The sequence below is a fragment of the Pleurodeles waltl genome, chromosome 9 (assembly GCF_031143425.1).
Source record: "Pleurodeles waltl isolate 20211129_DDA chromosome 9, aPleWal1.hap1.20221129, whole genome shotgun sequence".
NCBI lineage: Eukaryota > Metazoa > Chordata > Amphibia > Caudata > Salamandridae > Pleurodeles > Pleurodeles waltl.
In genome coordinates, this window is record NC_090448.1 from 1001029239 (window position 1) to 1001056141 (window position 26903).

A 26903-nucleotide genomic window follows, 5' to 3' on the forward strand; every position below is an offset into this window, starting at 1 on the left:
CCAGGATCTTCATTATGTGTGCCTTCTACGGCTGGAGTTTAGCCATCAACAGGCCTAAATTGCACATTACCATTTAGCTTTCAACCACAGACAGTCTTTTGACAAGGTTTTGGGTGGTATATTTTTCAGAGATGACAGCTTAGCATGGCACCAGTATATTTCGGGGAGCTTCCCAGATATATATTTAATCACAGGTATGTCCAAGAATTGTTGAGCAACATTACATCACATCAACCCGAGGCTCTGCACACTACTTTCCTACAGAAATCAGTAGCTAACTTGCATTTTAAACACCCTGGGCAATTCTCTTAAACTCAAATGCAAAACACTGTTAATGACCATAGAACAGACCGCCAAGCACTGTTCATTAATTCATACTGGGTATCACAGATTACATCACTGCCGACATGGTTATGAACAACTAGAACTATCACAGAAGCTGCAAATGGCCATGTCTTCAAGTAGGCAGCAACCCTTATAAATGTAATATTTATGAGGACATCTAGATGTTGATGGTGGTATTGCATTTTTCAGCTGCATTTAGTGACATTTTTGGATTGCAAGTGTAAATACAATTATTATTGGTATTATTAGCTGTATTGGTTGCAGACATCTAGATGAGGACAGTGATACCTTAGATTCACATTTACCTCTCTGTGAAGGTCCCATGAATTACCTGTGCACGCATTGGGTCTTTCTCGTCCATTCTGTAATTATGTTTTGTAATTTACATATAAATATCGCTTATATATCCTCTATGAGGAGATCTAGAAGTCAGTGGTGTGGAAACCCTACAACTGCTTTTAAACTAAAGGTGTATGCAGATATGGATTCATACAGCTGTATGTAATGGGTATAAAGACATGCATTGTTTGCAGTTGTAACTGCAGGAGCTCTTCGTGTCACCTAAGCTAGTGCAAAGCTATATTGGTGTTTATCTTGGGACTTCAGTGATGCAACTGCTCAAACCTCCAGGGTGATATTCATTTAGATGGGAGACCACATGCAACAAGGTATGCAGCCTCTTTCAAAGTTGGCCTTGCCTCTTCTGAAAATGTGTATGATTTTTATATTTTTATACTTGCCTAAACACTGAATTCCATCCAAAGCTACTTGTGTTGCATTCTCAGCGGCAAAAAGAATCACTGCTGCACAGTCCTAAGTGGTGAAAGAAAAAATTAAATGATAGATTATTGTATTTCCTTTGAATTCTCATATGCTTTGTGTATCACTGGTTCAAATAACGAGGCAAGCTTTTTTTCCACCAATTATAGGAAAGGTTCACAGCAGTGTCATGGATGTCTACCAAGAAAAGCTCACCTTTCCGTTTACATGGCCTTGGTCGCAGGCCTTTGCCACATTGTACACATACTGCCGACTGGCCATCAACCGGGTGTACATATCTGCCATTTTACCCTGCATGAGCTGTTAATATGTGAAAGAAAAACAAAACATTATCACCAATATCTAAAATCTCAGGATTTTGATTAGATAGTATCCTAGTTACAGCCCACTTTAATGGATGAAGCTGTTCACTGGTCATTGGTGCAGTACGAATTGAACATGTGGACATTGCACATTCACGAATTACAGAACCCGCTCATCACAAATGACATTAAAAAAATGAAACCATAAAAATCAACTTTAACATTCAACAGTGGCCTGCGAAACAATAGTTAATAGAAAATACACAACACAAATCACTCATCAGAAGTGACAAAAAAGTTAAAACCATAAAAATCAACCTTAACTTTCAAAAGTGGCATGCAAAACAGTAGTTAAGAGAAACTTGTCTCATGGGAAGGGTGGAGGATTTGGGTGCAGATATAAAACATAAAATCGCAATATACATTACAGTCTATTACATACATCCACAGAGCTAACAAAACTACATTGGAGGCCATCGCTGTTTGGACATGCTAAAACCGTCTCACTCAATCGTATAATGTCCAGGTGGTTAAAAATTGTTTTAAGACCCCGGAGTCAAAACCTTGGCAAATGCATAAAATATCTATCAGTTTTATCAATATTTTTGCCTGGACGAGGTAAATTCAGAACATTACATTTTCTCTCCCACCCCCTCAAAGTTTACTTTTAACCAGACCTAAATACAACAAGTGCAAAGAAACAGGAGCTAAGTCTAATATGTTTACACTTCTCTAAGAGGATCAATAGGTGTAAATATGTCTGATCTTGATTGAAAGCCTAAACAAACTTCTTTAGGATCGACATTTCAAAGTAACCAAATAGGATATTTTTCCATAAAAAGAAGCTGTAATAAAATTCATTGTGGCCATCAATTTTGATCACATTATCAGTAAACAGTGCCTAAGCAATGTCCTACTCAATTGCATGGAGACTAGTTTAGGATAAAGAATTTTGAGTTTAGTTGCATGTTTACTTGTGCTCCACCTTTTTTGCCCCACAAAGCAAGCAGAAAGATATGTATGCGCTGATCTACCTTCAACTTTAATAATCTTTTGAAACAACTCTCCTTTTACAATGACTTTCTACTAAATACTAAAATCTTGTTTTTTTTCTTTGTTTATAGTGAGCTTCTTTGCTTTGCAGTAGGTTTCAAGACATAGTAGACCTCGGTGTAAGTGAACGGCTGCTGCCCGATCCAGGATAATGGTATCGTCTGCATATTGGAGTACCGCAAGAGGCTGATCATCACAAGGCGGGGGAATCGGTTTGTCTCAGAAAGCTTTTCTAGGGTCGGCTATGTACAAATTAAAATGAAATCCTTGTTGAAACCTTTCATTAGGATATATCGTCCTTGAAGCAGTTGAATTGGTGCCCACCTAAGCTCCTATCCACGTCTCAGAACACAAAGATGCAATCGCCATTAATAACTGATTAAGAATTTCCCAATTGCACAATTTAACCCATAATAAATTCTGGTCCACACTACTGAATAAAGTTTTAAAACCTCTGTGGAGTCCCTACTACGCATCGCATAGTGAATGGAAACTGACAATTCAAGGAGGCAGTCTTTAATCCCCCCCAACCCTGTTGGAACTCAGTCTGGTAAACGGAGTAAGATTAATATTTGTTGCCCATAACTCCAATTCTTGCAATATGTAGTAGTTTAGCATAACATTCGCCCTTGACATCAATTAGATAAATCAGACTATTAGATGGTATGGTGCAAAATGCTTTTTAATAAATAGGAAATAAGATGGATCTACTCCAGCTCTTTGCTATAGTACACTTCCATACACAATGCTCACACAGCTTCTACAAAAATTTTAAATCGGTCTTGAAGTTTCTGGTAGGCTATTCTGATCAGGGACCACCTCGGTGTCTTTCAAGGTAAAAATGTTCATTAGTCCAACATTAGTAATACCCAGTGGAAAAATAATCTTGCCTCTAGGCAGCAGTACCATGCCGAGTCCCTCAGCTAAGTACTGTGACCTGATGTAGTTTAGCTAATGATTTGCAGACACTATTGGTAACACCACGTGCACCCAACACCAAAATAATTGACGTGGTTCCTTAACGTAATGGTCTCTATTTGCCGACCCTGAATAATTCTATCCCCTTTCTTTCATTGTGCATATTGCCCGCCATACAGCTTTCTTGTACATGACACGCCTTTGGGTGACCTGATGTTTCATCCGCAAATGTCGATCCTTAACTGCAAAACAATCACCTAAAGTAACATAAGATTCAGATGGCATTCATATTCCCCTTTGAAAACCGTAAATTGGACTGAGTTTGTAATAATTTGACGCTGGGGGCATAGGGATGTATTAAAGGGTTCAATAAAAAGGACACTTATAGTGGAACGGTCAGTCTCCTAAACCTGTGAGAGTTCCTCATCTATCATGTACTTCGATCTTTGTTCATGGTACCCATTTATTTAGAGCACATTCAAAAGTGTACTACTTTGGGTTTTATTTCAAACAATCCATATACACTGGTAGCAGTAGCAGTAGCAATGCTTTCTGTAAACACCTCATCACCTCATCACCACTATCTCAATGTTTTAATACTAAGAGTTTTCTACTTTTTAGATGTATTAATGTTTTTCTAGTTTAAGCAGCTCACTTGACCAATCAAATCAAGTTATTAGGCCTTTTCAAAATCAGTAACTTACTGACACCATTTGGCACTCTCTAGCTTTCTGAGACACAAGAGTTAGTTTTACTTTAACATAATGATCAGGAAGATATTGTCAATTGAGTAGATTTTTAATTTTAAAGTAGTAACGAGGGCATAATCCAAAGTGGGAAAGAAAGTGCACGTTGTACTGATAACCACTTATTCACCAACTATTCAGATAGCAAAAATGCTTTATAATTTATAAGGAGGTTGATAATTTACACTCAATGTTTAAATAACCTGTCCCCAAAATCTAAATAATCTTCTCTTTGAATGAAAAGATGAGAACTAATGAAGAAATTCAATTTAGACCACTAAAGTATCTCCACAAACCAACGAGGTGCCAGAACAAGTCTATTTAACTTGGTGTCTAGTCTTGATATGTGGGTTTGGAGCAAACTTTCAGAGTAACAAATAGGTCACTTACCTTTTAAGCCCCTGTTCATAGAGTGTAATGCTGCAGATTTGCATACTTCTGCCATCATCTAGTGCTGGGTTTGGACATTAGCAACTTGTTTTTCTTCAAAGAACTCTTTTGAGTCGTGAGGCATAGTGACTTCTCCCTTAGTTGGTAATGCTCAAGGGCACCAAAGCTTAATTGTTTGATTCATTTTTTTCCCCGCCCATTAAGTTTGGACGTGTACTGATAAGGCAACATGTTCGGTGCCTCAGAGCGCCTACCAACTTTCATTATATCTGATCAGTCCTAACAGAGCCTGCTCCATTGTTGTTTGACTTACTTCGAAAATTGAACTCGTATTGATGTCTTCCTCTGGGGCCTCTGCCCCCTTTTGAGGCCTAGCATCTCTCATTTCTATTACCCTACTGATGAGAATGCCACATCAGTGATGGAAAGGGTGTCCTTCTAGTAATGCCCCCAGTGCCACAGCCATTTAGGCTGGAATGACCACCATCAAATCTGCAAACTATGCCTTGAGCCAATGCACGATGAGACATTGTGCTGGGTCTGCCTCATCTTTCAGTCAAAGAAGACCCTTCAATACAGAGGTGGCCCCATCTAAGAATGCAGTGATGTAATGGAGACAACACCTCCAGCGTCTTCTGGGAATGAGATGTCAATTTGGAGAAGTCAGCCCTTCCAAGACCAAGCAGGTGCAGTCTGGTTTGTAGGCAAGCTCCTCATATAAATCTGAAGGAAAGCAGCAGTGGGACCCTGAGGTTTAACTGAAGAGTTAGTACGAGTATGGTCACTCCCCAGTCAACACCGTGGAGAGGCAGAGCAAAGACTCACATCATGAAATAGAGTAGAAGGTATGCAGGACAAAAGGTGACTAAACAGCTGCATAAAGGTGGCAGATTAGTCACCTTTGAAAGAATTGCAAGCTACTGTGGAGAACTTGGTATGTAGTTTCCGGGGTTTGCATATTCTTGTTTCATGTACTCAAAATGGACAGCTGGCTTCCCAAAGATGCCAGACATACATGGGGAATAAGACTCCTCAGGCACTGATGACCAGGTGCTGGTAAGTAAGTAAACACATCTAAAATTAGCTTCAACCATGTACATCTTTGACAGACCACAAGCTATGGGAGAAATGGGAACTAAATCTGGGTGAGCAGCTGACAGATGCAGAATGGAACTCTGCCTGACGTATGCATGCCTTTCATAAATGAAAACAAGCAGATTTTAAAAGGCAAGCCCACGAACAAATGAAAGTGACTGATGTAACATGGGCGTGGTTATAATCCCCCTAAAGAGAGGTTAGAAGAGGGACGGAGCCCCTAAAAATGTGCAATGTAAATCGATGATGAGAGCTTACACAGGCGATCTTGTAGGATGGACCATGCTTATACCTCTAAGTGATGTAATGAATGGAGGGTGCAATGTTTGAGGTATTTCTCTGTTTTTGGATGTAGCAGTAACATGCTTAGCCAACTTACCAGAGTGGCAATGAGTGAAATCATCTAAATGTTGTCTTCTGGGATTCCTGTGAACCCAAAAGAACACTCAGTCTCACTTATGGATCTTGACTTTGCAGCAACCAGTGAGGAGCAACCTCACTGACCTGGTCAGTGAACTGCTCTGTCTCCGCATAGCTCCACCAGTAAGTGGAAGCCCGTTCTGACTCGAACTCTGACCTCAGTAAGAAGTTCAAGGCCCTCCTCCACCCGCAGGCTTCTGCCAGCGCCTCATCCCAGGTGTCTAGTGGGAGAGCTCCGCTTTTCTGCTGGGCTGCCCTCTGCCTCTTTTCTCCTCGTTTTTTCTTTTGTGTGCTGTTTTTGTGCCTTTTGCCTTCTGTGCTTTCCTCTAACCTTGTTTTTCCCCCTCACTCCTCATTCTCGCATCTCTCTCTTTCATTCTCCTTCCCGCTGCTGTCCCTGCGGCCCACCCACTCCTCTCTCTCATTCTCCCCGCCGCTGCAGCCCCGCCCTCCTTTTTCGCACTGTTCCTGCTTCCGCCTCCCAGCTGTCCTCTTCTCCCCCCTCCGTACTTAATGGCGACCCCTACGCGGCCAGGCGCACCTAAGGCAAGCCCGTCTGTGCCAGACTGCGGGCAGGACTCCAGGACCTCTCGCCCACCCCCACTACACGCCAGCAGCCCTCATCGCTCTCAACCTTGGACACGACAACAACTGTAAGCAGGCATCACCAAGAGACACTTCACCTGTCGCCACTGCAAATTCACCAGCCTCCACCACTCAAGCCTTCCCCCGAGGACCCACAAAGCAGAACACAACCTCAGATGTATCCTGATCAACACAGGCACGCCATTGAACTCTGGAACCTCATTGACACCACATCCTCCGACATCGCCTTCCTCAATGACCTGGCTTAACCCCTCCTCGGCTCCAGACATCGGCATCCCCATCCCAGATGGCCACAAGATCATCCTCAAAGACCACACGAACCGCCCCAGGGGAGAGGCATAGCCATCATCCACAAAGAGTCCCTACAGCACTCCACCAGCACCAAACACTCTACAACCAACATGGAACTCCTCCACTTCCAGATTGGAACCAACCCTAACACCACTCTGCGGGGACCCTCATCTCCAGGCTGCCGGGCTCGTGCCCCCCATTCTGCGACACCATCGCTGACCTCACCACCACCCACGCACTCGCTTCCAAGGACTACATCCTCCTCGGGGACCTCGACTTCCAACTGGAGAACCCCAATGACAACAACTCCACGACGCTGCTCGAAAACCTAGCCAAACTTGGATTCAAGTAACTCATCACCTCACCCACCCACTCTGCCGGACACACACTCGACCCAATCTTCACTGCCAGCAACCACATCTCCATTAGCCACATCACCGAACTCCAATGGACCGACCAGATACTCACCAGGCTCAACAACTCACCACCCAAGACGTCCTCTACACTAACACAGCTGGGCAAGACCTCATCAACTGGATCTCAGACTTCACCAACACCTTAGCCCCAACAAGAAACCCTCCAACAGGCACACATCAACGAAAGCCAACTGGTTCACCCCCCGCCCTCAAGGAGTCCAAACAAAACTGCAGACGCCTCGAAAGAAAATGGCGCACCAACAAGACCCCTCCCAACCACAAAGCCTTCGAAAAAGCCATAAAACACACCACCAACTTATCAGGACCACCGAGAGAAACGCCTTCCAGGAACGCATCAACAACAACGCACACAACAGCAAGGAACTCTGATCATCAGCGAACTGACCAACCCCAGAGCAATCTCCACTGATATCCTCCCCTCACAAAAAATCTGCAATAACCTCTCCACCTACTTCCACCTCAAGATTGCAGACATCTACGACAGTTTCCCAACTCAGGACCTTCCCACGCCCACCACCAGCATATCCACCACCAAAGCTCCTCCAAACCCTCACCACCTACTCTGTTGGGCCAATGCCTCTGATGAAGAAACCCTCAACATCATGAACTCCATCCACTCTGGCTCTCCCTGCGATCCCTGCCCCCACTACATCTTCAACAAAGCAAGCAGCACCATTGCACCCAAACTCTGGCACATCTTCAACCGCTCCTTCGAAACCACCACCTTCCCAGAAATCAGGAAACATGCCAAAATCAAGTCAACTGCACACCCAGACGACCTCAAGAACTTCCGGCCCATCTCTCTGCTCCCCTTCCCAGCCAAGGTCATCGAAAAGGCTGTCAACCGACAACTCACCAGACACATTGAACTCAACAGCATCCTGGACCCCTCACAGTGAGGCTTCCGGAGCAACCACAGCACCGAGACCGCCCTCCTCGCTGCCACAGACGACCTCCGCATCCTCCTAGACAGGGGTGAGACCGCAGCTCTCATCCTCCTCGACTTGTCCGCCACCTTCGACACCATCTCACACCACACGCTACAGACTCGTCTCCACGATGCCGGCATCCAAATCAAAGCACTAGAATGGATCACTTCCTTCCTCTCCAACAGGACCCAAAGAGTCCGACTCCCCCGTCTACTCAGAGGCCACCAAGATCATCTGCGGCGTCCCACCAGGCTTCTCTTTGAGCACCACTCTCTTCAACCTCTACATGGCCCCCCCCTTGCCACCATTGCCAGACACCATGCACTTAACATCGTCTCATACGCTGACGACACTCAGCTAATCATCTCCCTCACCAACGACCCGCACACAGCCAAAACCAATTTCCACAACCGAATGAGGGCAGTCACCGCATGGATGAAGGAGAGCTGCCTCAACCTTAATACCGAAAAAACAGAAGTCCTCGTCATTGGCAACAACCCCTCAGCATGGGACATCTCCTGGTGGCCCACTGCCCTGGGAAGCGCTCCGACCCCCACGACCATGCCCACAACCTTGGTTACATCCTTGACTCAGCACTCTCGAACCGTCAAGTCAGCGCAGTCTCCTCTGCCTGCTTCAACACCATGCGCATGCTCCGGGAGATCTTCAAATGGATCCCAAACGAATGCAAAAGAACAGGTCACCCGGACCCTCGTCAGCCGCCGCCTAGACTACGGCAACGCACTCTACGCCGGGACCACCACCAAGGTACAGAAAAGACTGCAACGCATCCATAACGCCTCCGCTCGTCTCATCATGAACACCCCCAAACACAGCCACATCTCTGCTCTACTGAGAGACCTGCACTGGCTCCCAACAGACAAGAGAATCACATTCAAGCTTCTCACACATGCCTAAAAAAGCCCTCCACAACACCGGACCAGAATACCTCAACCCATTATTCCACTTCTACACACCACCAGACAGCTCCGCCCTGCCAACCTCGCAATCGCCGCCGTCCCACGTGTCTAGAAGGCCACAGCCAGAGGAAGATCCTTCTCCCACCACGCCGCCAAGACCTGGAACTCCCTTCCCATTCACCTCAGAAGATCTCCCACTCTATCGCAATTTAGAAAGGACCTCAAAACTTGTCTCTTCACCTGATCCCCCTCCGTTCAACGACGACCTCTCACTTACTGCCACCTTCCCCCCCCCCCCAGTACCTTGAGACCCTAGCCCTATGGTGACTGGTCGCACTTTACAAGTATTATGATTGTTTGAGTTTGGGGCAGTTATGGGCTAAAACGGCATTGCTAAGGCCTGGAAGGGGACCATGTTTACGGGCACTGGCTTCAGACATGAGAAAGTGGATGACTCCTGGAAAGGTGGCAGTATAGAATGATGCACTGTAGAACGGGTGTGACCAGCTAAGTGTCTGATGTACAATTACATGGAAGCCTTGAATCAATCAGATATTATACCACTCTTACCATACGTGGGTGAGTGGGGAATAGAAGAAAAAGGTGAGTCTAGCTTAAGTTTTAGATTTACTGAGTAGTGCCAGGGATTTATTTTTCCATCTCTGGGTAGTACTTCGAGATTTCACTGAGGATCCCAGTTGTGAAGTAATGTAATTTCCACTTGTAGTACTCAACATGATTGTTACTCTGAGCTCCTCCATTCCATGAAATGTTATGACCTCTTCATATTCTGGACTTTTGCTTGCGCTCTGCAGCTGTGGCAACCGGCAACCACGCTGATTGTTGCTGTTCCTTTTTGTTAAAAACAAATAAATAAATAGAAACTTAATAAAATGTTTTAAAATATACTCATACTCGATAGAAAAAAGCAACGGCTGAGTACAATTGCAGAGTATCCAATAAAATATTTTCAAGTTGTTTTAGTTCAAGGGAAGCACTTAAAGTCAGCTTATTAACATTAAGGCTGACAAGACAAGTTTGGGGTTCCCAGGTACTCTTGCATAGAATGGCTTTATCACCAGCTGGGTGTTCATTTTCTGTTTCTGTGGAGACCGGGCTGACTGCCACTCCCCTCGCCCTATGCCCCAGTTGAAGTGATATGCTAGACTGCTAGCAGCCACAGATCTCCACAGCCAGACAGTATGCATTCTTTGGATTCTTTTAGGATCAGAAGCAGTTTGAGCTGAGGAGGTGAGAAGAAAACACTGCTTCATAAGGTCCCATCTGCTGGGACTTTCTGCCTCTCTCCAGAGACTCGAAGATTTGCAAAGATTTAGAAAAGAACTTAAAATGTAAGTGTTCTGGACTGTCAAGAGCACCATCACATCCAGATAGGATACCAAGATGAGCCAGCTCCCACCATGGACATGTGCAGTGGCGCCACGTATGCAGACATTGTTAGCCACCTACTCCCCACCCGTCCCCTACTTAGTGCTTTAAAGCTGTTGTCCAGTGGCCCAAAAACTCCACACAAAACAAAGTAGAGTTCAGTTTCAAATAAGGTGTAAAGCCTTAGGTGTCCATGTATTTCATTAAAAGGAGATGCAATAAGTAATTAAGGGCCATATGTACGAACACATTTTCCCATTGACACAGAATGGGAAAAACCCTTTGCTACATCTGGCCCTAAGTTTCACTACTGGATCAAGTTTGCACCATGAATTACCAATATTCAAATGCATCCTGCTTGAGAAAGAAAATGTTTTAGGAAAATCTAACAAATGTACACTACGCTTTAGCACAACAGCGGGAATGGATGGCTTGCTGCTGATAGTAGCATTTCTGTTGCCAAACTCCACTAAGGACAAAATGGGTCAAATTACACAAGGATCAAAAAAGCTGGAGAGGATGAGAGGTGAAATCCAAGGGCAAACTGCTTATATCAGTTGTTCCCAACCTGTGATCCGGGGACCCCTGGGGGTCCGCGAAGCCTCCTCAGGGGGTCCGCGACTGCTAAGAAAATGAAATAATATTAATAGAAGAGGTCCCCAGCTTTCAGTAACGACTTAGTGGGGGGTCCCGGGATTCCAATAATGATTCAGTGGGGGTCCTCAGGTTCCAGTAATGATAAAATGTTGGTCCACAGAAGTCAAAAGGTTGGGAACCATTGGCTTATGTGAAAGGGCATTGTTAGACGTCTTGGGGGGCATGTGCAGAGCTAGCCTATGGGTCTTCTATTACTAGCTCCCTTGCCAGCACCCAGGACTGTACGTGGAACCACTGTTCCAGTAGAGGTCCGTTGAAGGGAGTCCAAAGGGTCTGTGCGGCTTGCTCTACTTTCAGATTAAACACCGAGGTTCGCTCATCCAGAGTCCTGCGATGGCAGAACAAAACCTGCATCCGCCCTTTGTTCCAACCACACCTATCGAAAACAATGTATGAAAAAAAGCACAGTCCTTAAACTGCTGAGGAGAGCGGTGCAGCTGCTGGGGAAGATGCAAGGCACAGACTGGGCATCAGCAGCAGTTAGAGGGCCAAGGCTGCGAGGACATCTTCGGACATGAGTGGGTATAGACGCGGCATACAAGGCCGTGAACAGAGCACTGCAAACTGGAACTCCACTACATCTCGGGGGGTATCTGCCTGCAAACAGAGCTTATTTTGAGTCAAGGGGGGCTACCAGCACTCTTTTTGGGCACCAGGACTTATTTTTACAATATAACTTATCGACCCAGGACAGACAAAGGCAAAAAAGAGGAGCAAAGAGAAAAATGGGAAAACAGAGACTGAAAACAACCCAGGGACGATAAAGAACCTGCAAGATTGTCTGGTAACGGATGGAACAGGCATGAGGTGGAATCAAGACTAAGCAGCCTTAGTACTCCGTGTCTCCGGCATTCAGCAGCGCCGGTGAAAGGCTTCTGAGAGGAACTCTGGACCCTAGCACTAATTCTTTTACAAGTTAACCGCTGCCTGCAAGTACATGTACTGAAGCCCAGGTCTGTTCAGGAGCATAAAACAGCCGGAATCAAACAGAGCTGTTTCCGGTCAAAGCCTTCCACCAACCTCAGGCTGTGACCTTGGTTGATAAGCCCACCAGCTGGTTTTACTCTGAGGCTACACAAAGAACTGCTTGTTTGACAGACTTCAGAAACATGGTCTGACGGACCCTAGACCTGTTCAACCAACCCCAAGAACATATGGCCAAACTCCCCCAGCCCCACGTGCAGCTGAACAGGTTTAGCTCTGCTTTGGAAAAAAGAGGCCAACAGCTCTGAACTAAATTTCTGAAGCGAGTCCTGAAAAACACCTGCAGGGGCCTGTATCCCCAGTGAAAGGCTGGCAGACATCTGGGGGACGAGGGGGGAAGGGGTCAAGGGGCGATTGCTGTTCAGCAAGGAACAAAGCAGCAGCTTCTTCTTTGTAGCAGCAGGCCTTGGGGCATTACACAGGCCCCGGCGGTGCAGGAGGCTCTAACCCTCACTGGCCCCCAAATCCCTCAAAGGGGCCCCATTCCATCCAAGGCCAATGTGCATCTGTGAGATATGGGAGACTCAGTGGCCCACCAACACATTATACAGGGGGTTCCCACCATTATACCTTACGCCACTTCAGGGCCTCAGACATCTTCACCTCTGACGTGAGAGACAGATACTTCTTCGACTGGAGGAAGGATGAGTGTTTAAAAGTTGACTGTATTGGGATACCAAAATAACTTTTTTAAAGACAATGTGACCAAGCAAACACCTAATCTGTCTGTACCAAGAAGAAAAAGATGTGTAAAGCCTGATCTTGTTCTCTTATAAAGCCCTCTAACACCCTCAGGGAAAGGTTTGTGCTATTAAAAAAGAAGGAGGAAAATCATTAACAAACATTTAAGATGCCCTCCAAAGAAGATGAAATCAGTCTAGAATTAAATTAGCGACAGTGCGGCCAGCTCCTGCGCTCGGAAGAAGTCTGGCTGATGCCAGCAGTAGCTTTGCGCTCCGTACCTCCACATGAGCGGCTGGTGGTACTCACATGAGGCCGAGCAACCATGAACAAGCCATCTTTACAGGACTGTGAGGGATTGCTGCTGGCAATTTACTCCCTTTGGGAAAAGGGAAGAAACTGGGTCAAAAATATTTTGTTGTTATTTATCTTTTACGTTTCACTTCCAACTGGGGAGAATTTGTGGATCTAACAGTTGGAATGGTGGTAAGGACAACCGGAACTGTGAGGTCTGGGTCAGCCTTGGACCCTTGCCTGCATTTGGTCTATTCTCTTCTAATCCCCGTTATTGCGGCTCAGAGAACACTTCTCCTAAACAAATCACTGAAGGAGGCAGAGTTTCTTACATTTTGGAAAAAAAGCTTTAGTTGTGCCATTAGCAAAGAAGGAAGGAGTGGGCCTTTCCACACTCTCCAACTATCCTCCCATTTCACGGACACCTTATTTGACTATGGTACTGGAGAGATTAGTTAATGCTCAATTACTCAATATTGAGAGAACAGCATCCTGGATCCACTTCAAACAGAATTCAGGGCGAAGAATAGCACAGAAACCAACTTACTTGCGGTGACTCACAGTAGGAGGTCATCAGTAGACTAAGGAAAGTCAGCAGTATTACTATTATGAAAGCAACCAGCAGCCTTCAATACGGTCTCGCCGTCATTTACTTCGAAGGCTGCATGAAATTGGTCTACATTCAGCGCCCCTGCCTTGGTTTAATTCGTTTTTAAGTAGTAGATCACAATTGGTACAGTTGCCACCTTTTAAAATCACGCCCCAAATATCTGCATTATGGAGCCCCCCCCAGGGCTCTTCATTGAGCCCCACACTGTTCAATATCTATCTGGCGCCATTGGCTAACATTGTGAAAAAAAGAAGATTTGAGATCATTATGCTTACCGATGACACAACTAGTTATGTTTATTGATTAGTGTGATGAAACAAGGGATGATCTAGTTGAGTGCCTTTCTGAGGTATAAGAAAGGCTGCATATAGATTGTCTGAAATTAATTGCAAATAGATTAGAATTTTTGCTGTTTGGAGGTGCGGAAAATTTCTGGAATGATTCATGGTGACCAACTATGTTAGGCCACGCACCTACACCCACAAAAAACAGTGGTTAAAATGTTGGGTTTTCTTAGCGATGATACTCTGTCCCTACAAGAAGTGACCAGTGTGCGAGGGACTTGTTTCGGACTGCTACGCATTCTTCGGAAATTATTCCGAGGGATCTCAGTAGCTTGGAAAAGGAACATAATTCAAGCATTAATCCTGTGTAGGATTTAGTATGGAAGTGCATTTTATGTTGACATGGTTGTATATTTGTTCGCAAGGCTCCAGACTGTTCAAAATACATCTGCCAAACTTATCTGTAACAAAGGTAAATGGAGCTCCGCATGTGCCTGCCTTGTCCAGCTTCTCTGGTTACCTGTCTGCAAATGAGCCAGCTTGAAGTTACTGTGCGCCACAAGCACAGGGCACTCTACGGGAATAGCCCTCTGCCATTGCTAATTAAAGTCAGCGTGTATAAATCCACCCGGAATCTCACGTCAGCCAGTAAAAGAATCAAGAAATCCCTGATGGGTGGACGCACCTTCACTCACTGGAATAGGCTCCCTCAGATCTAAGCACTGCGTCGGACTTGCTGACATTTAGGAAAAAAATTGAAGACTTCGCTGTATTCACTTTAGGTCTTAATCAGAATCAGTAATTGACTCAGTCTAGCGTCGGGATATGCATCTGGGGATGAGTTGTGCGCTTTACAAATACTTTCTTATTTGGGCGTTTTCGAGAAGTCGTTTGATATTTATACTCACTTCCCATGATGTAGACCTCAAGGTATATCTGCAATACCATAATGTTAACTGCAGATGGAGCTAAAGATTAATAAATGATTATTAGTTTCGTCATGCTGAAATATTTGTTTTATTTGAAATACCGCTCCCAGAAGTGAAATCGCACGTAGCTTTGCATGAAGGGAGTTAAGCTAGGCCAGGCCACTGTACACTGACTAAATTATCCGTTAGAGGGAAAGAAATGCAGGACGTCAGTATCCCCAAGATAAAAGGCCAACCCGGCGCCAGTGCTTAATCTGTAAATAAAAACGTGCTGGTGCCCAAAGCCCTCCTCTTAAACAGGGGGCAGCTCATTTAAATTTGCAAGCATGGAATACTGAGGCAGCGTAATCCTGAAGCCATCTCAGGCCTCTTCAATCCATTTAAAGCCACTCCCTTCCCCTTCAGCTCACTCTGCCAGCTTTCTGCTTTCTACCTTTGTGGCGCTCTTTCATTTTTTTTCTTCCTCGTCTTTCCCATATGTGTCTTTTGCTCGTAGCAAATGCTTGAGGCAGAAGAATAAGCGCCAGCCCTCAAAAATAAGTGCAGGTGCTCAGCACCGGAAACAATAAACACAAATTAAGCAGTGCCCGGCGCCAGAAAATACATACAAGTGTATGAGGTTTGCTTTATCACAGCATCATAGAGAGCCGCTTATGGATAGGTGAACGTGCTCCAAAGACCTTACAGTCAATTGTCCTCACAACCCCCGCTTCCTGACCCTACCCAGCCTGGATGGTTTCCCTTTCCCGCTCTTTCTTTTTGCTTTTGCCTCCCAAGGTCTGCGAACACTGGGAGAAAATCACTTGTGGGTGTCCGGCACACCTGCAACGGTGGGCATGCACACTACCTTCCTAAACTCCAAGCATGCCTAATGTGGTTCACAACCCCCTTGAAAAATAGACCTACTTTCACATGCACACTGGAAAATCATATTTAGCATTTTACCTTCACAGCTGAATTTATTTTCACCATCCAAAAAAAGGTGCCACATGTTTGAAAGTGCGCCATAACATAAAAATCTGGTGACCATCTGTTCTGGTGTTTTACAGTTACGCATGCGCAAAAATCATCTGGTAAATCCCATTATATTGGCGGATAAAAAATATTTTTTTTCAGATGCCCCATATTACTTTTGAACTATTTGCGTGATCAGCACCACATATGGCAATCACTTTGATGGCCTCCAAAATACTAGTTTTCAAAATTTGGTGCACATTGGACAAAAAGGGGAGAGGGAAGTGATTTATTGGAAATTTATTAAGCGTACATGTGAGAAACTGGGTTGGTGTTTGACTGGGGTGGGAACCATGGTCAAGCAACTGTCACAATCCCTTGCAAGGTGAACCACAAAAAGTCACTAAATTAACCTGTGCTTAACCATGAGTAGCTAGGCACAAAATGCAGTCAGGCTAAACTTAGAGGCAATGTGTTAAGTATTTATGCAGTACACAAACAGGTAACACAGTGAAAACACAACACAATAAAAATCCTAAACCAATTTAGAAAAAAGGAGAACATTTTTATAAATAACTTAAGACCAAAACCATGAAAATTCAGTTAGTAGAACCAGAGTTATGATTTTTAAAATTTTAAGGTTCAAAATAGCAAGTCATCAGTTTTAGAAAATGACCAACTGGGCTCCTTTAGCATCACAACCAAGGGTCCAGGAGTGGAGGGAGACCTCTTGGGGGTGAAAGACTCACTCAGGCTGGGACCAGTTGCAGGTTTAAGATGGTCCGAACCCGGTATGTCCCTGTGGCTCAGAACAGGAGACCAGCTAAACTAGCCCTTGGAGTCACTTTCAAAGTTCTGGGGGCAGGCAGTGATTGATGCAGGGCTCTACAGCAGGGCTGGTCTCTGAAGGTCCCAAGCATGCTCTAGACAGCAAAGCAGTCTTTCCAGCAGTTGCAGCTCGCTGGGGTTGCAGAGGGTAGGGTGGGGCAGTCCGCCGGCAGATTTTAGGGGGGTGGGGAGGGAGGAGAATTGGGGGGAATATTAATAAAATTTAAAAACATAAATAAATAAACCATACTTCTGCTCCCCGCCGCCACTCCTTCCTCACTGGAGGCACAGGTTTCCCTGCGCCAATCCAGACGCTGCTCAGAGCAGCATTAGGATTGGCTGGGAGTGCCCAGCCAGGGCGCTCCAAGGCAGACTGGGAGCCTGTGCCTGCTCTCTCCAGCCTGGCAATACAGTGCCAGGCTGGAGAGAGCACACTGCGCATGCAATTTTGATTGGCCGGGGACCGCCGGCCAATCAAACATGTGCAATGAGGGGGGAGTGCTGAGCACTCCCCCTTGGTGCTGTCACCCCCAATGCCCAACCCTTTTTACTACAAAACAATAATAAATGTTGTTTATTATCTTTCCGTAGTAAAAGGTTTGCAGGTGGAGGGGGGGTGACGCTCCTCCGCCATAGCGGAGGAACTGCCACTGCTTTCCAGGTACAGCAGCAGTCTGGCAGAGTGCACAGCAGGTCACAGCATCCGGCAGTCCTCAGAGAGTCCTTCCACAGGTCCAGGAGTGAACTGAGGAGCAGGTGTGAGAGCACTCTTTATACCCTGGTGCCATGCTTCTAGAGGTTGGGAGAAGTTTTCAGAAGGGCTCTCTGAAGTTCCAGGAATTTCCTGCCTCCCCTGCCCTGGCTCCTAGAAGGCTGCACTGACAATACAGGGTTGTTAAACCTATTGTGTGGTGGCAGAGCCCAGCCTAGTCACTTGCAAGTGGGGCTGTGCTTAGCTCCGCCACAATTGCGTCAGTTAATGGCACATTCAGGCTCTGCAAATCCCCCTAATGTGTGACTGTCTGGGGTGAAAATACAAAGTCCCACTGTCAGTTACACTCAGTCATGTGACCTAAGGCAGGTTACAGGCATAGAGGGTTAAGGGCAGGAAAATACAATTTTTTTTTAAAAGTAGCATTTTCAAACTTGTGACGGTAAATCAGACTTTACCATTAAAGAGGGTTACAATTTATTAATTTTAATAAGGAATCCCCAATGTTACCCTATGGGAGGGGTAGGCATCTCAATAGTGAGAAAACAAATTTGAGAGTTTTTCACTAGTAGGACTTGTAAAACTAAAAAGTACATGTTCTACTTCTTAATTACAAATCACCCTGCCCTATAGGCTACGTGGCCTACATTAGGGGTGAGAGACATTTGTAATAAAAGGGGAGTTTAAGGCTCGCCAAGTGATTTTAAATGCCAAGTCGACATGGCAATGGGACACTGCCTTCAGGCTCCAATGGCAGGCATGGGACAAGTTTTAAGGTTCCACTTAAGAGGGTGGCACAATAAGTGCTGCAGGCCCACTGGTAGCATTTAATTTACAGGCACTGAGTATATGGTATACCACTCTATAAGGGACGTACACGTAAATTAAATATGTCAATCAGGTATATGCCAATCAAACCATGTTAAGGGGAGTGAGCATATGCACCTTAGCACTGGTTAGCAGTGGTAACCTGCACAGAATTCTAAGGCCAACAGAGCAAAAATCCAGATAAGATGGAGGCAAGCACGCAAAAGGTTTGGGGGAAGACCCCCCTAAGGCTGACAGGTCTAACAATACACAATTCAGATTTCCTACGAAGTGGAATGCCAGCTATGTGGTTCTGGACCATGCTATTTCGCTAGGAGAGTTTGACCACCAGAGGGAGGGTGAGCACCAAAATGACAACCTCATCCTCAGTAGAGTTTAGGTGATTATATTGAGTGATCTTGTCCCTTCTTTGCTGGGGGCAAAGGGACAAGAAATCAAATGATTAAGTGCAGGCTATTCTGTACAACCCGTCACCCTGCAAAATAAAACCATATCCAGGGATGATGACAAACTCATCTACTGCCTTAAAGTCCTAGTGACTGGGAGAACTCAATGTGAGGATGCTGCACCTTTCATGGTCTCCAGTTTTCACTCAGAAGAACATCCACGTTCAAAACAACCAAGTTCTAGGGTAATCAGGGGCAGCAGGACCAAACATGGCTGATAGTTATCTTGGTCAACGTCTAGCTCACCCTTAGACAGCTTAACCTATATACAACAGCCATTTTTCAAGACATTTCACCCCGGTTTTAAGACTCAGGGTGGTTATTTAGAGATCTTCTGCTTAAAATATTAGAGGGGCTCAATACTTGTTCCTTCCCTATCACTTGTGTGTAGACGGTCTGTCTCTATTCCATGGGCTGCGTAGGAATAGCCATGTGTTGAGCAGCATTTGGGGTGACGAGGGTTGGGGGAAGGAGCAGGATTTTTCAATCCTCCACAAGACTACCCAGACCTTCATTATGGCCAATGAAGGATGTGATCATTAGCAAATCTTTGAAAATCCTATACCATGAGGATTGGAATTTAATGGGTCTGATAATTACCTCATATGAGATGCTTTACCCTTTAAAATAAATGGGGCCTATCCTACAGATTTTGTTCCGGTTGTTGTTTTATCCATTCTGTCATGACAGACCCAGTGTTTCGATGGATAAAATTCCTCGAATGTTTTTGGTCGATACCAGAATTCTTTAGATTTTGGAGATTCTGGTTTGTATAGTTCTTGATCGTGTCTTCCCATAGTGATTTTTACCTTTCTCTTTTCAGGTTTTCTTCTATCATTCCCAACCTAATCCTTTTTTTTCCCCAAGGAGTTTTCCCTTCTCACTATGTGGCAAAATATTTGACCATCATTTTTATCATAAACAATTCTAGTGAAAGCTCAGATTGATCTGGTCAAGTATTGATTGGTTGTTTTTTCTAGAAGTTCACAGGATACACAAAGGTCTTCAAACGCACCAGAGTTTGAAGGAGTCCATTTTTTGATAATTTTTTTATTAGCCCAGCTTTTACATCCATACATTTTTACAGGAAAGACTACTGCTTTGATGATTCATATCTTTGTCAGCAAGATGTCTTTTGTCTTTATCACGTTGTGCAAGCTTATCATTGCTCTTCTTCCCAGTGGTAGCCGTCTTCTGACTTCAGGGCTGCAACAGAGATCTCCTAAGTAAATTAAGTCTGATGGTCTCTATTTCTTCATTGTCCATTATGAGACTTTGTAAGATTCCTGTTGACATGGTTTATTTAGTTCTAGGCAAGCCACAGCACTATTTTCTTTCATCCTGACAATCTTTGCTTTGACATTCTGCAATCCATGCAATCAGGGTGTGCCACCGGGATGCCATAGGTTGTTGATTTGCCTTCTTCCAATTCTAATTTCAGTCTGAAGTCACGGAGTCCATGAGAAGACGATGGAAAAAATGTAGAGAAGACATATTCAAGCAAGATGAAATCACATCAGAGACTTTTGAAGAGCTGGAACCCGATGTTCAGGAAAGTCAGGTTAGGATTAATCTCTACGCTGAGCTTACTGTGTGAAAATCCAGACATGATGGTTCTTTGCGCATGTATGGATATTTACCAGCCGTCTGCCTCCTGGGTCAAAATTTGACAGGTTCCACCTTGAAAAATGTATCTGGGTAAAATTACAGGTGATGGGATAATTACCACAAAACTTATAATTCTGATACCTGGGCAAACATACGCCTGCACAAGGACTGGAAAAGTACAGACAAGTCATATTGAGGGACTAGGGGCCATATGCACAAAAGCTTTTTCCCATAGGCACAGAATGGGTAAAATCCTTTGGTACATCTGGCCCTTGGTGCTTTAATCTGTCTGTTGTGTCTGTGTCCACTCTCACTGAAATCACTGGATCCATGCTACCTTGGTAAGAGAAATTGCTTTGCACAATTCAAAAAGGAATGAGTGCTGGGTCAAGGGAATTATTTTTGCTATTTTAATATCCTCAACCATTCCAGCGAGGTCTGGGTGAAAGATTCACTTGGATAAGGACAGTGATACCTGGGCAGGAATGCTTTGTTTTGCAGTGACGTAGCTTGGTCAGTAAGATTGGAGGGGTGTGATCTTCAGACTTTCCCCAACAATCGTGCTGGCATTTCATGTTAAAATACATTATAGGACGAGCAGGGTTCATGAGAGGGGCCTGAGAGGCAGTGGAAAGGGAGAGGAATGCAGACTGATAGGAGTACCAAGTGAGAGCAAACACAATATTCTGTAAAATAATCATTTTTTGAGGACTTGCAAAGCACCTGTACCCAACTATTTATCAGAAAATTCATTTATTAGGGGGGGGTATAACAACCCAATTCTCCTCCCCCCTTCAAACCCTCCCCCCGCCAAAGCTACACCCCTGAAGTTTTGCCATAGAGGATAGGACTGAGGAAGGTTTGCAATGGGAGAACGAAATTCTTGAGACCAGACCTATGGAGAATATCACAGTTCAAGAGGTCCAGATCACACAAGTATGATGTTGTAGCTTGAAAAATAGTGAGATGAATTTGCTGTAGATTTGACAAGAAATCAGCTGTCAAACATTCCAGAAAGGATAAACCACCATTTTGTTGTAAGCATGTTTAAGGCAGGACTCTAGTAAGGGCTGTCCAAGTGTGACAATGAAGAAAACCTATGTCAAAGATAATCAAGAAATTACTACCAGAAGAAAAAGAGAATAAATTGAAAAAAGTGGACAAAGAACTTGAAAAGGGACTAAAATGTATGCATAAAGTCAAAAGCAGTGAGTTGGCAACTTTAAACCGTGGTCTTTTAATCTCCAGAAGCTATCCTTTCCCAAAACGCCTCAACACTTATTTCTGATAGTCCTCATTTTCAGAGCTTTTGGATTACAACAACAAAGTGAGCACCATACTACCATGTCACCCTTCCTCCTGATACAGTACAGAGAAACACATCTTCAAAACTGTACCCAATAACAGTAGTTCCACAAGGAGATGTCTTATTACAGAGCACATCCATTAATTTACAGATAAAGATGCTTGTACATGCTTATTGATTAAGATGTTTGCATTGTTCTTTAGGTCAGGATGACTGCAATAGTCTATAAATTAAGACAATGAGATGTATTTAGAAATAGTCATTAAGCAACCTTTGAAATAACTGACAGATAGGGGACATCTTTGCTATCACATGGTATCCGATTACAAAAAATACTGGTTATCTAATTGACAGACATGATGAAAGCCATGTGGCAGATCACGTCCGCTCAGGCTGAAACATGTCCATGAACAGATTACAGTATACCCTGGCCACTTGAGAACATCTTTGAAAAACACTGTTGAAGACAACAAATTGATTCAATGATTACTCTTGGCTTTGAGCACTTACCCTGTTTCAGTGTTTAATTAGTAAAAGAATACGTGTAGGACCCACAAGTTTGCTCAGATGCCTGTGGCTGGCACTATCAGAGTTTAGGTTGCCGAATAACAAAGCCAAGTAGTCCTGATTTCATTCCACCACCAGACACTCTGGGCACGATTATGAGTTTGGCAGGCAGGAACACCTGCCTGCCAAAACTCCCGACAGAGTGGTTACCAGCATGCTGGCTACCTCGCTGCCAGGCCCATTAAGATTTTCCCGCTGGGCTGACCAGCGAAAACAGAGGTTTCCGCTGGTCAGCCCAGCGGGAAAGTCACAGCAGTATTGCTGCCGAGTTGTATTGCTGCCGACTTGTAATCAAGGCAGCGGTAATGCGGTTGCCACAGGCATGTGCAGTGCATGGGCCCCCCTGTGGCCACCTGCACCTGTTCTCCACCAGCCTTTTCAAGGCTGGCAAAGAACCAGGTTGTAATCAGCAGGGCAGCGCCGAGTTCATCGCCGCCCTGGCTGATTTAACCTGCACCGCCGTCAGCCCATCGGGATCTCAGATGCTGTGGAGATGGCAGTAGGTTTGCGGGGCTGCCCACTAATCCCATAATGTGGCAGTCAAACCGCCACAACTGCGGCGGTCCAACGGTCACAGCGAGTGTGGCGGTCCAAGGGCTGCCACACTCGCAATTAGACCCTTTGTCTCTACTTCACTCTTGCTGGTCTTGCAGGTTAATTGTCATTCCTGCCTTTGCCCTTTGCCACTTTCTCTTCCTTTCCTCTGTCTGTATTTCTCTTTCTTGCTCTGCATTCAACGTTTCTTGGGCAAAAAATGAGTGCCAGTGGGTCCCACATGCAGCCACCAGCTCAAATTAAGCACAGCCCTACTCCAATACTGAATTCCTGATTTCGGACAGTAAAGTGTTGAAGTTACTTTCTCCATATCAAGCAGGCTAAAAGGTCCAGTTTCAGAACTGAATTTCTGGTTCCACTGAATCTTCAGTCAAACAATCCACCCTGGCAAGGAATGTTAATCCCCCTTACTAGCATTTTACATCTTGCTAACTCAACCACTCATTGGTTTCACAGCTTCGCCATTCTACTGCTGACGACTCGAAGTGCTTTCCTCTACAAATTCCTTATTGCACATAGATATTTCTCCATTCCCAGAGGAGTCCAGTAGACTTAATATACTTCCAATGTAGGTTTTAGCGCTGCACATTACAAATCTTAGGTCACCTAACCCTTCACTGCTTCTCTATTCCCCAAGGTATATTATCAGGATTCATAATGCAATCACTTAAGGATGGCAGTAGCAATTTTCTTTCTTAAAACATGGATAAAAACATTCTGTACTTGATTAGGTCTACAGAGGTACCACTTTAATCTCCAGGTTAGCATACTTACCTGAAACTGCCCAATCTTTTCTCCAAAAGCTTCTCTTGTGTGAAGGTATGGAAATGCGTGGTCCACAGTCGCCTGCATAATTCTGAGTCAGGCAGAGAAAGAGTGGGAAACAAAATGTAGAGTCAGAAAAAATACGTATTGTTTGTATTTTGGACACTAAAGAAAAGTTATAGTGCAAGTGTATTACAATATAATAAACCTAATCAAAACTTTACTATGATACGCAGCGCTCATCACTTGAGCAAAAAGCAACTAACTATTCCACAGATGTTTATGGGCACTGGACAAATGAACAATGTAGGTCTTTCCTTATCAATATTCTTAAAATATAGTGCCTGATGGGAGATATTGTGCCTTGGTGTCCCATTTTCATTGAAATTTGTAATACCTTATTCAGGACTTTTCTGACTTTGTGTGACTTGTGTGTAGACACAACTCGGAACATTTCAGCATTGTTTGCTCATCCAAAAGCAAAGAAGTAGGCAAGTAGACACTGGCCATTTCATCCACTTTCTGCTGGATGACTCACTCATCTCTCTCCAAAAATCCAACCCTGTCCCCACCGAAGCAGATTGCTGATCTTGCAGGTTGGTCTTGGAGTGCTAAATTTTAATGCGTGTGTGTGGGCGCTGAGGCAGCATGCCCAGCAGTCCAAGTGGAGAAGCCCCTAAGTAGCTCTTTCATGACCTCTGAGTGTAAGAAGAAAGATTCTCAACAGAAATCCTACAAGCATCAACAGCAGATACATGCAGTTTACAGATGTCAACATCTATGTCCACAAGCGGCTTGCAAAACATGGAAAATGATTTAGATTACCTTCTTTTTAGAGCCCAAAGACAAATTCTCAGCTCCTGAACTGGATGCAAGTAGATGCCTTACCGGCTGTTTGCACAATTAAGGGACTGTCATCAAACATACATAAAACGTAAGTGATCAGGTGTGGGCTTGACTTAATCTCGTCCATTGGCGTGATATGTAGATGCAAAAGGAAGACTATCTTGTCCATAGGAGTTAGAGCCATCCTGCATTTGGAATCCCGGAGTGCTCCACTCAGGCGAGTCAACTATAAGCAGTACGGATGATTTTTCTGAGCTTCCAAATAAGCCAACATCGTAAACTTGGGCAGCCACTCACCTGAAATAAAGGGAATGCTTCCTAGGTAGAAAATGGCTGGCCAGCTAACTGCCCAAACTGGTATGGGGTGAATACCTTTCCACTGCATATCAGTTGCCATCATTAAAAGGATTTTAGTAAAGATGCCCAGAGCAGAACTCAGATGGATAGCGTAATGCTTTGTATGTGAAATGGAGGAATTCTACAGAAGTCACACAAAGTTGGACTTTTGGAAAACGGTACTGGATATCTATGACACAGCTACCCTGATGCCAGGAAAGACCGTTTTTAGACCAGCATCACCACCTTAAACTTACAGAAAGTGAGGGGGCTCATGAGAAAAAGGTTAGACTATCTGAGCAGAATTGCAGTCCAACCCCTACTACATGTTGTCAACAAGATGTGCTTGGGTCCCTCAGCCAGATAAACATTGGCCCAATCATTCAGAGTCTCTCCTTGTACATTCTACACACCAGAGTGTGAAGTCTCAGGCCTTGCCCCACTACCAGCCGTATCCACGGGCCCATAGTGATTTTCATTCACTTGTCCAGAAAAATAATCTATCTTCCACTTGGAGTGACAGCTTAAATATGACTAGAAAAAAAAAAGTGTGGTCCGTCTTCAAGAAGGCAAACAGCTTTAGGCTAGAGGAATTTTTATATTTCCACTTAGATTGTCTTGCTTACAAATTCGGACTATCAGTTTGGTCACGGTATTCCAGAAATCAGTGGCTAAGTACTGCCCTGTCAGTCCAAACCGAAGATGTTGAAGGTAAATGACACTTAAGTGTAGTTCCAAAGAGATAGGACCACAACAGAAAGGTAAATGTGAACCGTGTATCTCAATTGAACAGCATGGGCGTCAATCAACTCTGGCCCTGAACGGAGGATGTGGGACATGCCTGCCGTCCAAAATTAATCCCTACAGCTATGCTTGACACAAAATATGGGTGAGGAGTACATCAATTCACTAGCATTTAGTGGCCACTCAACTTGTGGCCACCCAACAACCTACTCGTGAATGCAATTTTTGGAAGAGCAGGAACAGTAATTAGTGTACCATACCATTTCATGCCTTGCATTTTGTAGTCCACATCCGAAGCAGTATGCAGTGATTTATGGTTTGCCAACCACAGAAGCCTTCATAATTGCTTGCCTACCACGGACATCATATCCATTTGAACCCAATAAAATCATGCTGCAAAGCTGCGCGTCTCCCGTGGTTATCAGAATACCTCTAAACCAAAACACGAAGCAAGCGTAATAGACCAGATGGAAGAAATACAAGGACACATATGAAATTTGTCAAAGAAGAGCTTGTGGAAGATCAAAAAATGTTTCGGCAATAAAAATAACTATGTGAATATTAAAACCGTTTAATTCCTTGCAAAAGGCAGAAGTTGTATCATGCTGGCAAGTGCAATAATGAGAGGGAGAAATTTACCCAACTGGTCCTGCGCTCAGAATCAGCCTTTCAAGATCAAGGCCGCTCATCAGGACGTAGACGCCTTTACTCCGCTGACCGAGGATGTTCTTAGCTGTAATTAAACAGAGGTAGCCACTCAGCACCCATAATTGACATAACAATAGAAAACAGAGTACCAAAGCCTTACACATTCCACAGGAAGCAGTGAAAGCACTGAAAACCTCAGAAGTTAATAACAGCTGCTAGGAATGAATAAGAATTAGTTGACTTAGAGTTGAGCCATACACACTATCCCAGGTACACCAAGGACGTATGCCAGAATATCACAGTCCAAACTGTTGGTGTAGTACAAAAATATTACACCATTGGAGTTAACAATAGCTACACCAAATGCTATAATATTTATGTAAACAATATCTAGGACTCGATATTTATGTCGGACAGTAGTCTGACTACTGTATCTGAACTCTGTCTTCTCCCTACTTCTCGGTGGCATGCGAGAGCAGCAACAATAAAGCATCAATATGAGGTGACACAAAGCAGTGGAGATATGCACACAGGTTGGTGCAAATCTGGAGTAGGTTACAGAGATGTGCAAACATTTGCAGAGGCTCTTGGTGGGTGATCAATCTGCAGATGACCATTAGCTGGTCTAAGGCATGACATGGGCTTCTAACCCAAGGGTGGAATAAAGGAGCAGGCAACTGGGAAGGAAACAGATGACAGG

General features: G+C 44.4%; 1 protein-coding gene across 1 annotated transcript in view; it reads right to left on the reverse strand.

Annotated features, from left to right (window-relative positions):
• IVD (isovaleryl-CoA dehydrogenase) overlaps positions 1–26903 on the reverse strand; it is a 162206-nt gene that overhangs the window by 13780 nt on the left and 121523 nt on the right. The window contains exons 8-11 of the mRNA XM_069208585.1: positions 26195–26288; positions 23639–23720; positions 1321–1425; positions 1086–1158 (exon numbers count right to left, since the gene is read on the reverse strand). Coding sequence (XP_069064686.1) covers positions 1086–1158; positions 1321–1425; positions 23639–23720; positions 26195–26288 — 354 coding nt within the window. The remainder of the gene's footprint in view (positions 1–1085; positions 1159–1320; positions 1426–23638; positions 23721–26194; positions 26289–26903) is intronic.